This window comes from Lipotes vexillifer, unplaced genomic scaffold (genome assembly GCF_000442215.2).
Source record: "Lipotes vexillifer unplaced genomic scaffold, Lipotes_vexillifer_v1.1 scaffold395, whole genome shotgun sequence".
NCBI classification, from domain to species: Eukaryota; Metazoa; Chordata; class Mammalia; order Artiodactyla; family Lipotidae; genus Lipotes; species Lipotes vexillifer.
Genome location: NW_006797390.1, coordinates 3,502,592 through 3,515,335, shown reverse-complemented (window position 1 = coordinate 3,515,335; position 12,744 = coordinate 3,502,592). Strand labels below are relative to the sequence as shown.

The 12,744-nt window shown below is 57.3% G+C and overlaps 2 protein-coding genes across 4 annotated transcripts in view; both read right to left on the bottom strand.

The window, feature by feature from the left end:
• Positions 1-5,940, bottom strand: part of IFFO1 (intermediate filament family orphan 1) — a 17,631-nt gene extending 11,691 nt beyond the window's left edge. For all 3 annotated transcript variants that reach the window (XM_007469427.1, XM_007469425.1, XM_007469426.1), the window contains exons 1-5: positions 5,120-5,940; positions 1,423-1,483; positions 1,237-1,332; positions 470-610; positions 197-205 (exon numbers count right to left, since the gene is read on the bottom strand). In XM_007469427.1, coding sequence (XP_007469489.1) covers positions 197-205; positions 470-610; positions 1,237-1,332; positions 1,423-1,483; positions 5,120-5,892 — 1,080 coding nt within the window. In that variant the 5' untranslated portion in view covers positions 5,893-5,940. The remainder of the gene's footprint in view (positions 1-196; positions 206-469; positions 611-1,236; positions 1,333-1,422; positions 1,484-5,119) is intronic.
• A 495-nt stretch (positions 5,941-6,435) lies between these two features.
• NOP2 (NOP2 nucleolar protein) overlaps positions 6,436-12,744 on the bottom strand; it is a 9,007-nt gene continuing 2,698 nt past the window's right edge. Inside the window, exons 6-16 of the mRNA XM_007469424.1 lie at positions 11,883-11,938; positions 11,628-11,785; positions 11,341-11,540; positions 11,096-11,185; positions 10,115-10,202; positions 9,898-10,038; positions 9,222-9,361; positions 8,990-9,079; positions 8,724-8,846; positions 8,392-8,620; positions 6,436-7,211 (exon numbers count right to left, since the gene is read on the bottom strand). Coding sequence (XP_007469486.1) covers positions 6,544-7,211; positions 8,392-8,620; positions 8,724-8,846; positions 8,990-9,079; positions 9,222-9,361; positions 9,898-10,038; positions 10,115-10,202; positions 11,096-11,185; positions 11,341-11,540; positions 11,628-11,785; positions 11,883-11,938 — 1,983 coding nt within the window. The 3' untranslated portion in view covers positions 6,436-6,543. The remainder of the gene's footprint in view (positions 7,212-8,391; positions 8,621-8,723; positions 8,847-8,989; positions 9,080-9,221; positions 9,362-9,897; positions 10,039-10,114; positions 10,203-11,095; positions 11,186-11,340; positions 11,541-11,627; positions 11,786-11,882; positions 11,939-12,744) is intronic.

Sequence of the window (12,744 nt, the reverse complement as noted above, 5' to 3'; positions counted from 1 at the left end):
GGGGAGAGGGAGAGAGAAGGGGGAAGAGAGAGAGAAGGGGGGGAGGGAGAGAGAAGGGGGCAGAGGGAGAGAGAGGGGGGAGAGGGCGGCAGGATCGAGGGGAGGGGTCTGCGCTAAGAGCCCTGCGGGTCAGGAGGCCTGGGGAGCTGAGAAACGGGCAGGGGACGCAGGAAGCTTGCGTGAGAGCAGAACTAACCAGCTTCTTCTGGGGAGGAAGCAAGAGAAGATGAAAGGCAGAGAGGCAAAAGGAGGCGGATGGGAGAGAGAGGGGAGGGGAGAGATGGCGTTAGAGGCCGCTGCGAAGTCCTCTCCAGAGGCTGTCCCTCCCCCCCCAGCCTCGTCCCGCCAGGGCCCAGCTCCTGCGGAGGACCGGGCTCTCGGGGCCCCGCGCCCCCCTACAGAGCTCGGGGCGCGGACACCAGCCGGTGGGGCGGGGCGGGGGCCGGACCCAGGCGCCCCTGGCCCTCACCTGGAACATCTTGATCATGTCCTCGCAGTTGCGCTGCTGAGCCAAGTCACAGAGCTTGGCGGTGATGTCGATGCGGCGGCAGATGTCCATGTCCACCTTCATGGCCTTCTCCTGGATCTTCGTGTCCAGGTCGGACAGGTTCTGTGCGGGGAGCACGGAGGGCGGTGAGGGGGTCCCCTCATCCTCCCTGACACATGGCCCCTCCCAGCAGGAGGCACCCCTTTTCCTGGGTGCCCCCCCAGCACTCTGCCCAGCACAGCTGGCTCCCTGGCCAGCCGGGGCTCCCGAAGGGCACGGCCCAGTGGCTGGGACATGCAGGGGGCTCCCTCCTGGAACTCAGGCTTCAAGAGAGACTGACTGACTGCCCACCAGGGGTTATGAGAGTGGACAAAGTATCACAATGGTGACATCAGCTGACACTGAACTAGCACCGCTGTCCTAACTCAGTGCATCATCACAAACTTCGAACCAGCCTGCAAATTACATGCTTTACTATCCCATTCCACAGACCCAGATATGAAGGCAGACAGGGTCAGGAGTTCACCCAGGGCCACACTGTGAGCAAACCACCCGGAGTAACGATGGAGGCCACGGGGACTTTTGCTGTCTCTTCTCCGGAGTTAGGGGGTGGGCAAGGGGCAAAAAATGGAAGCACACACACCGCGGGGAGGGTCAGTGAACTGGGTGCAACTACAAAGGCCGGCTCCCTGGCCTCAGGCAGCCTCGCCCCGGCGGGTAGGGACGAGGGGTGACGTGGCCGCACTCACGTTGCTCATGAGCCCCTTGAAGACCACCAGCTCGGCCTTCAGCTGCTCCACCTTCAGGGCCAGCTCCTCCTGGCAGGCGTCAGCCTCCTGGGCCTCCTAAGGTCGGGAGAAACCCCGCGTGAGCCGCACTGCCCGCGGGCGGCGGGCAGGGGAAGGTGGAACGAGGCGGGGCAGGGCGGCCCTCACCTCCTGGAGCTCATTCACGCGCTCCTGCAGCTGCAGCCTCACCACGTACTCCTCTTCCCACCTGCGGACAGCGAAGGGCCAGCGCCTGGGTGCGGGGTCCACCCGCCTCCGCTCTCCGCCCCCCGCCCGTCTGGCTCAGGCCCCGGCCCTGGGTCTGCTTCCCCAGACGGGAGGAGCCGGGCAGAAACGTGAGGCTCCAGGCTCCCCGCCAGCTCCCAGCTCACCAGCTGCCTTCCCGGAACCTCCGGCCTCGCACCATTTAAGAGCAACTGCGGCTGCTCTGGTCCCTCGCAGAGCCCAGCCCGACCAGCTGTCCGGCCGGCCTCGTCCCCCTCCTTCTGCCCACACCACCCGGCCCGGTCTCCCACCTCCAGTCCTCAGATCCGGGCTCCCGCCTGCTGCCTGCACCAGAACAGAGCTCGTCTAGCCCGCTGCCCTGCCTCCTGTGGTACCATTAATCCTGTAAAAGCAGCTGCAGGACACATATGGCATCAGCAAAGTTGGTCAGGAGCCTGGCAGGAGATGCTTGAAGTCCATCCCCACAAGCTCCAGAAGCTGCCCACCCAGAGGCCCTGGGTGAGCCGCAGAGAGGGGCCAGGGTGCAGGCAGGAGCCTGGGATCACTAAGCACCCACCCCCAGAGGGAGAGGGAAACCGTGGTGGATAAGAACTAGCGGCAGGACCTCCTGGGCCCCAGCATGCAGAGCCTAAGACCATGAGTAGGCTAGAAGGCGCTCCTGGCCAAGGCTGGGAGCTGGCCGGCACGTCCCCCTCCTCCTCACACAGGCAGGAGGGCAGCGGCGGGGGCAACACGCCTGCTTAGGATTGATTTCAGGGCCCCGCAAGGTTGGCTGGAACAGCGGGACTCCTCAGACCCCACTGACATAGCCCAGCACTTTTCCCCCATCCTGGAAAGGCTCCCTCCAGGCTGAGAAAGGAGGGCAACTGCACCAAGAGAGGAATCTCAACACCAGAAAGGTGGTTAGGAAGCAGCACGGAGAACACACTCCGCAGGCCCAGGATTTGGTCTCCCCCGCCTCCCCTCCATCTCTGTTCCCAGGTGCCTCTCAGCTCTCTTCCCCGGGCTCCTCCTCCAGGCCCATCTCTCCCAGCTCTCCAGTTCCTCCGCACTGCAGTATTCCTAATAATAACTCCTCGACCTCACCGTGGCTGCCCCTCCTGGCGGCTGGGCTGGCCTGGGCTGGGCTGGGCGGGGAGAAGGCAGCCCAGCTCCCCTCCCGCCTTCCTGGCTCCCCACCCAGCCCCTCCCCTCGCTCTGGCATTCTCATTCAGACAGGTGGGGCCAGCGAAGTGCCCCAGCAGTGTCAGGTTATGTATTTTCTTAAAGAAGACCTTTATCTTTCTGGGCCTTGGTTTCTTCATCTACAGCGTGAGGGCAGGGGATGCAGCACCCTGATGCCCCTGGGGTCCATGCATCCCTGGAGGAAGCAAGCAAGACAGACAAGGGGACCATAACCCTGGGGAAGACACATCAGGAAGGGCAGGACAGTGAACTCAACTGTTTCAGGTAGAAACTTAAAGAAGTTAGGTATGGATTAAGATTAATAAAATCTCACAGGGTAAACAAACAAACAAAAAATCTGAAAATAAACCATCTGGAAGCTCACTAGAATTCTATTTGTACTCCAGCCAGACATTCCCACGAATGGGTTCGTTTTGACCTCCATTTAAATCTGGTCTCCCTCGCAAGGTTCTTTAAACATGGGTAGAATTTGAGCAATTTCCATGTATTCTACATTGAGCAAACGTCTTTCTTCCAAATAAACGGTCTCCCTGAGTGAAGTGAGGAAGCAGGGGCCACTCCTATGTCGGAAAAACTGAGACCAGGAAAAAGAGATCCACCCAAGGTCACACAAGGCAGGGGAGCTGAACCCAGAACCAGGAGGCCTCAGTTCCTTCCCAGTTCAGTGCTCATACTGTGCCCACGTCTTCCAGGCTACAGACAGGAGTTAGCTTTGCTATAAAGAGAAGAGAACAAGGGCAGGGGATCTGGGGTGGAAGAATGAGTAACTGCCAGTATCACGTACCACCCACGTCTGGCTGTGAGGCCCTCTGCACAGCAGTGTGCTGCAGAGCTATGAGCTCATCAGCCCCGGAGGAATAACCCTTTGCTGCCCTGGACAGCTGGACCAAGGACAGATACTCTTCCAGTTAGAAACAAAACACCCCAACAACAGCAGTTGTTCCTGTGGTTATGGATGTATTCCAGAACTGTCCATGTTCCACTGCTGACGGCGTTAATTAACTCCTGCAGTGGCTGGGGCAGGAGGGTTCTGGGTGGCATCTGAATGATGGTTTTAGGATAACTGAGACTCCCAAAGACACTTCAATCATGGACTACAACTAAGGAAGGAAGGCAGCCAGCATGAGGACAGGACTCCACCTCAGCAAGCCTGCTGATCTGTGATCTGCTAGACTCTGGCGGGTTACAGATCCATGAAGTTCGCCCCTGACCCCCAACCCGACCCAGCAGTCATTTGCCTGAACATTCAGCCAATCCCCACCAGACACAAATCTCTGCTCCACTGGGCTGCAAGGGTAATTCCCAGGCCTGCCCGCAAGGGGTCAGAGTAGCTCATCAAGAGGTTAAACCCGAAGGCATAGCCTCTTTCTGACCTGTCATCTCCTTCGTCTTCAACCATGGCGTCCCAGACACAGAGCGTACAAAGTGCTGGCTGTGCTCGTGCTGCTGTCCTAACAGCATGGTTATCAACCGTCTAGGGGATCCACCCGGATGCAGCCAGCACTCCTGCGTCGCATCCCCTCCCCTGGCGCCTTGTGCTACCCCGCAGGGCTCCCTGCAGAAAACCAACTCTTCATCTTCAGAGCGAGCCGGCCTGCCCCGGCTGCCTTGCGTCAGAGGTGTGGTGTGCCCTTGTCCCCAGCCTTCTCCTACTCGGGTCCTTGCTGCCCTCTTCACACCTCCTCCGCCTTCAGCTCTGCACCTTCAGATCCCCCAGCTTGCAAGGCTGGCCCTGGGCCAGCTGCACAGTCCCTTCCCCTTTCCCTAGGGAATTCCCTTTACTCCTTCCCGCCTCCCTCCTTTTCTGACCGACTCCCAGAAATGCCCTAAGGTCCCCACAGCATTCTGGTTTGGATGGAACGAGAGCAGCCGTGCTGCTCCCTTGGACGCCGTTCTGGGAAACCCTGGGCAGAGGCAGGATCCCCTACTGCAAGGTGCAGCCGCTCTCCACCCCGCTTCTCATTTCCTTTCGACTCCCAAATTAAAACCACATGCTTTGCCTCTAACTTCTGATCAGTAACGTGGAGCCTACATCACAAAGTCGCTCCGAGGGCTGAGACTGGGGGATTAAGCAGTAGCCCGGATGTGACCTCTCAGACCCATGTCCCTTTTACACGTCACAAAACCCCCAGTTAACACAGTCCTCCAAACACTGCAGCCTAGATGAAAAATAAGGGTTCCCCTCAGTATTCGGCTCCTAGACGCCTCCTTCCGGTCACGAGCCTCGACTTCTGCATTCTCTAGGGATTCTAGTCTCCGGGTATCCAATTCCGTCTGTGGACTTCCAAGCTCCTCCTTACACAGCAGGAACTTTACTCATACTGACTCCTCCCTGACTCTTGGGCCCCAGCTGCTCTCGGCTCCTGTACGCACACCTAGCCCTGGCCCCAGTGTGGCATGCGCTGAGCCCCGTCCCCACCTTCCCGATCCCTACCTCCGCTTGTACTCGTCCCGCTCGCGCTTCACTTTAGCCAGCACGTTGTAGAGAGCGCGGATCTCGGGGGTGATGGTGTCGATCTGGACGCCCACCCCGTCGGGGTGCACCCACGACACGCCAGGCCCTTGCACCAAAGTGGGCTCCAGTCCCGGCCCGAGCCGGCGGGCGTGAGAGAAGGACCAGATGGTGCCGGGCATGAAGCGGGCCGACGAGGAGGAGGCGGAGGAGGCGGAGGTGGAGGGAGCCGGGTGGCAGGCCGCGGAGGGCGCGAGGGGGCCTGCCGGCGAGCGCGCGGGCGAGCCCAGCACCCGCGCCGACGGGGTGCAGACGGCAGCCGGCCGGGCGCCCAGGGGCAGCCCCAGGGGTCTGACGGGGCTGACGAAGCCGGTCTGCACGGCCTGGTCTCGGCGAGCCAGGCCCCGCCGGCCCTGCTTACCCTCCTCCAGCGCCTGCTGCAGCTGCTTCTCCAGCAGCCGGTTGCGGCGCTCCAACTCGTGCACCTTGGCCAGGAAGCAGCGGAAGCGGAGGTTCAGGGTCTTGAGCACGTTGATGTTGGAGCCCAGGTCGTTGCGGAGCGCCATGGCGGCGGGGGGCGCCGGGCCCGGCCCGGGCGGCGAGTAGGAAGCCGGGCCGGCCCGGGCGAGCGGCGCCGGGGGCACGTCCCCGCCGCCGGCCAAGTGGTCGCTTCCCACGGGGTCCCCCAGCGGCCCGGCCAGGCCTTGCTGCTCCTGCTGGAGGAGGAAGAGGTTGGGGCCGAATAACGGATTCATGGCTGCGCCTTCTGCTGGGAGATGGAGACCCGTGCAGGAGCAGGGCTGGAGGGCGAGGGAGGAGAGCCAATGAGGCGCCAGGGGGGACGAGGGGCAGCCAATCAGACGGCTCGGCGGAAGGGGCAGAGGTCAGCGGGGCGGAGGAGGCCAGGGAGGAGGCCAATGAAAGGCTCATTCGGAAGCTGGCACCTGGACCGACCTTTCCGGGTCTGAGGGTGAGCCCTGAGCCGACCGGACCCCGACCCATGCCCAGAATCCAACCAGAGTGGCAGGACATAAAACCCAGGCCCTCCAGTACTCCATGGTTCTGGTGGCATGAAATTCACCTTCCCCACACCCCAATTGCCCTCCTCTCCCCTGAATCCAAACACCCAGGCTCTGACTCCATGACTCTCCTTCCCTGGGTCCCTGGGAACTGAACTTATTTCTCAGCATACCACACTGTCCGCTCTCTTCAGAGGTTCCCTGTCCCACCCTCCCACCTCTACCCTTCAAGCAGCAAAGCCAGTACCCAGTGCCCTCAAAAAAACACACAGTGGCCAGAGATTGTAAAATGTGTATTAAATTTCACATCCACAGTGGGGAAGCCATCCTCACAGAGGTAAGAGTTCCAACCCAGTAACAATGGCCAATGAGCCACCCCAGTATAGTTCAACCATCCATCGAAGACGGCAGGGGCTGGCTGCCACCTCTGGACAGAGATTTTCTCCTCTTTGCTGGTGGGAGCCGGCTGTGACTGCAGGGGGACATGACTGGAGTCTTAGGTCCCTTGGGGGTGCCATTCTGTTTCTGGAAGGCAGCTTTCTTGAAAGGCTGCTCTGGCACCCGCTGTTTAACCTCCTCAGCCCCTGTGGTGTTCCCAAGGGGCTGACCACGGTCCTCAGGCTTGAGAGTGGCCTGGGTCTTGGAGAGGGATGGCACAGCAGGTGTTTCTGTGTAGGTGCCCTTAGGAGGAGCATGCTGCTTCCGGAAGGCAGCTTTCTTGGAGGACTGCAGTTGCTTTAGTTTCCCAGCCACCTTTGGTTCCCTGACCACTGCTGCTTTTTCAGCTGGCTGACTGCTATCCTGGAGCTTAGAGGAAGCTTGGGCCTTTGTGACAGAAAACACAGTGGACAATTCTGAGTCTGTCCCTTTGGAGATGCCATTCTGCTTCTGGAAGGAAGCCTTCTTGGGATGTTTCCGTTTCTGCAGCCGCTGCTTTGCTTGACCAGCCACTCTGGCCTTCTTGGCAGGCTGGCTGCTGCTCTCAGGCTGGGGGGTCACCTGCCCTTTCAGGTTGGGCAAGTCTAGGTTTGTATGGGTGGATATCACAGAATTTCCTGAGGTTAAAATTAAACAGATGGTTTGAGAAAACAGGCCTCATCACTGGGTCTTGATCATTAGTGGAGGAGGTAAGTAGAGGTATTAAAATAAGGGAACTGCCGGGGTACTATCTCTTGGCCAAGTGTTCCACACAACTGGGACGGGTGCCTAAGAGCAGATTACCTGGCTTCATATTACTTAAGCTCACCTGGTCTTTACTCAAGTCATATTTGAACCCTGTATTAAAGAGAAGGGATCACTACCCATCCCCATCCTTGGGCCAAAAGGTTTTCAGAGGAAGCTGTGCCCCCTTGAGGCCAGCAGGTAAGAAGACACTCTAAGGAGGAGGTGAACCCTGAAAAAACCTGAAGCACTGGGCTTTTCTTTTAATCAGAAAAGATATTTTTTTCATGCAGAGTTTGATGAGATGCAGGAAAATAACGCACACAGAGCAACTGGAGAAAGCTAGTCTTCACTAATGAAGACTGACACGTTAAATATGTATCTTTACAGTTAGAGCAAAAACAAATGCAAGAAACGTTGCTACTTCTTAAAGAGGTCTTTGTTCTGTTAACATTCGGATGTGACTTTTGTTAAGAGGCATCGTTTATAAAGAGGAAAAAAAAATCAACTCAGTAAGTCAGGCTGTTTGTGTCCAGAGAAGCCGGCCTCTCCCTCTTCCAACTCAGCTCAGGGTGGCATCCCAGCAGGCAGAGCCCTCGGGCTTGTTTCAGAAAACCCCACCCTTCCCCTTGAGATCCAGGCCAGACTCCTCAAGATGGCTGAGGAAACGATCTGCAATTAGTGTGATGGGCTCAGAGAACAGACAGTTCTGAGGAGTCGCGTGCCAACCCAATGCTGACAAGGCTGGACTGGCAGAGGTCTATTACCAGTAAGGCAACCCTCGGCCAAGAAACCACACTCGCGCTGGGAACGCATTTAGTGCCGAACAACTGCTGCCGTTTGGCAGAATCAAGGAAAAGACCCCATCCACGTGAACCCTTTAACGTACCGAATGGGGCCCAGGCTTGGGAACAACTCTAGCTGGGATGAAGGGGGTCTCTCACCCAAGCGTGCAAAGGCCAGGAGAGGGAGGCCGAGATCTGCCCTTCCCCGCAGTCTCACTAGAAAGCCTCCTGAAGCTGTGGTGGAGAGAGCAAAGGTGGAGAGGAGAGGTACAAAGAGCACACTGCTTACCCGTTTGGGACTGGGGGACAGAATCGGAGAATTTCTTGAACTTGGCAATAAAGAAACCGTCCACGTTGTGGGTGTGAGGGTAGAAGCGGCGGGCGGAGCGCAGGGTGGGGTGGAAGCGCCGTTCCCGGAAGCGGGTGAAGCCCTCCTGGCCGAAGTCCAGGCCCGTGGGCACGAGCCGCACGTTCCTTTTTCTCAGGGCGTAGTCCACCACCCACTCGTTCTCTTCCACCTGACGTGGGGGGAGACAGAGACGGAAGGAAAAGCGGAGCTGGAGCCGAGGGGGTGCTGGGGGGCGCCGGCCCTGCCCCCTCTCGCCCCACAACAGGCCTCACCATGAGGGAGCAGGTGCAGTAGACGAGGTAGCCCCCCGTCTTTGAGGCGGCGCTGACAGAGTCGATAGCGCTCAGGAGCAGCTCCTTCTGAAGGTGAGCGCAGCGCAAGATGTCCTTCTCATCCTGTCCCAGGGCGGAGAGACCCACAGCGCTGGACTTTCTGAAGGCGGCCTCAGGAGACGTGAGCTGCTGACTGCCCACCTCCCACTCCGCTTCGCCAGCCCCCCTTCCCCGAGACTTTTCAGCTGGTCCCCCAACCCCTGCACCTTGTTCGTCTTCACTGCTGGGTCCTTGGAGATGATCCCGGTGCCACTGCAGGGAGCATCCAGCAGGACTCGGTCAAAGCCCCCCACCACCTGGGGAAAAAGGTAGGCTAAATGGATGTTTTCGGCAACCTGAACCATACCGATTATTTCCTAAGGGCAGGTCTCAACATCCTGAGGTCGGTAAGGCAGCAGGTGAGACACCCCAGGAGAGACGCACAGTGGGGAGCCCCACCTTGGGAAACTGGCGCCCGTCATAGTGGCTGATGACGGTGTTGGTGACTCCCAGCCGGTGCAGGTTGCCCACAACGCTCCTGAGCCGCTCGGCGTTGGCATCATTGGCGAGGATCACACCTGTGTTCTTCATGAGCTGGGCTGAAGGGAGGAGGGCACAGTGCTCACCGGCAGCTCCTGTGCCTCCACACCTGCCAGCCACCCTCTAGCCCAAGACTCTGCCTATGAAGTCTCACCCCTTCCCCAAATAAGCTGCAACCCCACTGGCTACCCAGTCTACACCGGCCCTGTGATGAGCAAGCCCACCGGGGTGACTTTTCTGATTGTTACTGAATGCCCTTCTGATCGTTCACACTAAGTGACTTCTTCCAAGGGACAACAGTTTAATAAAATGGTTACGACTAATTATACGTAGTGGTTACTGTGCCAGGGACTTGCATATGCACACCTCAACCCTCACGACCCACGCATAACGTAACGGCCAACACAAGCACCATCACCGCGCCGTTCCACAGGTGCCCAAGGTCACGTGGGCAGTAAGAGGCCCTCGTGGGGCTGGAGCTGGGCCGCCCCCAGAACCCGTGCTGCTGCCCACTCTGCTGACCGCCTGTGCAACCCCACCTCCTTTCATAAGCAGAGAGCCAGCTGAAGCCTAGCCCCGCTGGCCCTTCTCATACCTATGTAGCTGGTCTTTCCTCCAGGGGCACAACACATGTCCAGGATCCGCTCATGTTCCTGGGGTGCCAAGGCCATGACGGGCAACATGCTAGAGGCCCCCTGCAGCATGTAGTGCCCAGCCAGGTACTCGGGAGTGGCACCTGTGGATGAGGACCCGCCTGTGACATGCTGGGACGAGGGCAGGGGCGGAAGGGCTCCGGGGCGGGGAACACTTACCAATGGGCACCGAAGAATCATATACCACGAGTCCAGTCTTCGACCACTTGCCCAGGGGATCCAGGTTAACCCCACGATTGATCAGCGCCTGAAGATAAGATGGATGAAAGTGTTAAAACCTCGGAAGCTACTCTACCCAGTAGGGGAACGGAGATGTGAAACCCTGGTCCTGGCGGGAGGCCCGTGGCACCACAACCCCTAGAGCTCAGTCAGGACACAATCATCACAGGCACACGGAACAGTCTGTCCCATCCCGTCCCGTGGTCTCCTCTTCCTTAGCCTCAGGTTCTAACTCAAGGTCTGAACTCCATCCCAATGGAGCACACTGCCAGCTCCTGTTCTTTTATCTCCTGGAAATGGACCCCGATTTTCCAAGAGCCTCAGCCCCCTTGCCATCCTAAAACTTAGCATTATTGGTCATAGCAACGTTAAAGATAGTTATCGAGTCACCTTCCAGGAGAGACAACAGAAGACAGACACCAGGAGACAGACAACACACAGGCCCACACCCCTGCCTCTGGCGCCAGGGTTTTTAACCTGGGGCCCCTGAACCCTTGGAAATGAGGAGCTTAAAGGGTGTGTGTGTGTGTGTGTGTGTGTGTGTGTGTGTGTGTGTCGTCTTTTCCTGGGGACAGGAATCACAGTCTCACCAGCTTCTCAATGATCTACGAGGCAGACAACCCCCTCCCACTTCTCCATGAGGCGGCACTTTCATCGTGATGCGGATGTCTCAGCCCTGTCACAGGGAGCAGAGGCTGAAGGGACGAGCTCCCCAATCGACAGAGGTCTTCAGCCCTGCCGGACAGACCCAGCATGACACCAGGCCTAGGTCTGCCTCCTGGGACCATGCCTACACCAAGAAATGCCTAGGTACTAAGACCCCCCCCCCGAAGCCCAGTAGGGTAGGAAGGCGGGGGTTTCTGGGATTCGCAGAAGTCAGTGCCTCCCTGAGACAAGCAAACCTCAGGGCCCACCCCTCACCTGAGCGAGGTCCCGGCGCCGGGTCTTCAAGGTATTGGTCCTGAGGGTGATGGGCCGAGGCACCTCATTGGCTTCCAAAAACTCCACCAGCTGGGACAGAGCATGGCAGGGAGCAGGTCAGGCTGGCCTAGGAGCGCAGCCAGAAAAGCAGAGAGCAAGGGGGCTAGCTACCTTCTTACACAGTGTAAGAGAAGAGAGGGTGAGGAAAGAAAAGCATGAAGGGCATCAGAATGGCAAGTCAGTACCTCAGACAGAGGGAAGAGGTCCATGAGCTTGCCAAGGAGGAAGTCTCCATAGGAGTAGTAAGTGGCCAGATCCTTCCGAAGCCGCTGCAGATATTCAGAACGAGACCGACCTTCCTCCCGCTGAGTCCCAAAATCGCGCAGCACTCCCACTATGTCTTGGATGCGCTTGTGAACTCGCTGCAAGTCTGGAACCTGGGCATGTGGACCTGTTAAGGAACTGCTTCCTGGGGCCTGGAAATGCCTTCCCCCCAGCACCCCCTCCGGCTCCTCCTGCCCCAGAAGGATATCCTGCTCCATCTCGCCAGCAGGGGGCAGCACAAAAGTCCCCTCCTCGTCCACGCTGATCTGCAGGTCCCCTTCCATCTCATCTCCTTTGGGGCCTGACTCAGGGGACACTTTCTCCTCTTCCTCCTCTTCGCAGGTCTCCTCCTCACTCCACTGGCCCCTATAAACAGGTCCAAGAACAGAGTGGTTCACAGATCAAAGCAGACACCTCCTCCTTCCTCACGTTTTCCTTCATCCCAAGAGTTTCCAAAACTCACCCAGCAACAGCCTCCTGGGCCTTCTGCTTCTGAGCAGCCCTTTCAATGGGCAGCAACTGAATAAAGAGACAAGAGGCTGGTGATGCAAAGCTCGCCCTTCCACCAGCCCACGAAATACTTCCTACCTGTTTTTTTTCCAAATTACAAACGTAACTCTTGCTCCCAGAAAGAAATTCAGACCCTGAAGAAGTGAATATAAGATTGGCAAAATATTTACCATTACTGAAGTGAAATGATGGATTAAAAGAATTCCTTACACTGTTCTTCCCATACCCATATGTACACGGGTGGGTGGGCGGGACACACACACAAAAACTGCCCTGGGCACCCATTTTGCCATATTTTCCTCCACGCTTACTCCACATTTTTCACAAAGTTAAAATCATGATTCATTTTCAAGTCTGTTTCTCGCCTTTTCTCATTCACAGATCACAAGCATTTTCGCAGACATAATGGCCAAACGTTAATTTAGCATACGAACGAACCATAGTTCATTTAAGCATATTAGGCATTTTGGAAGTTTCCAGAGTTTTGGCATTATGGTCCACATGGTGCCTGGAAATCCCAAAACAGTAGCTCTGTAGAGAAAAGGAGGGTTGGGGAAGAGGGGTGAAAGTGGGAACTTTCTTTTTATTCCATACGACTCGATTATGCTTGAATTTTCCGAGTAACATGCTCATACACTTCAACTGTATAATACACAATAACTTCTTATACTTCAGCAAATAAACCTCTGTCTACATTCTGGATCACGTTCCTAAGGTGGAATTACTAAGTGAAAAGGAAAAACCTTTTTAAGGTTCTCAGAAACCAAATGCTTAAAAAAAAAAAAAAAAAAAAAAAAAAAAAAAAACCACGACAT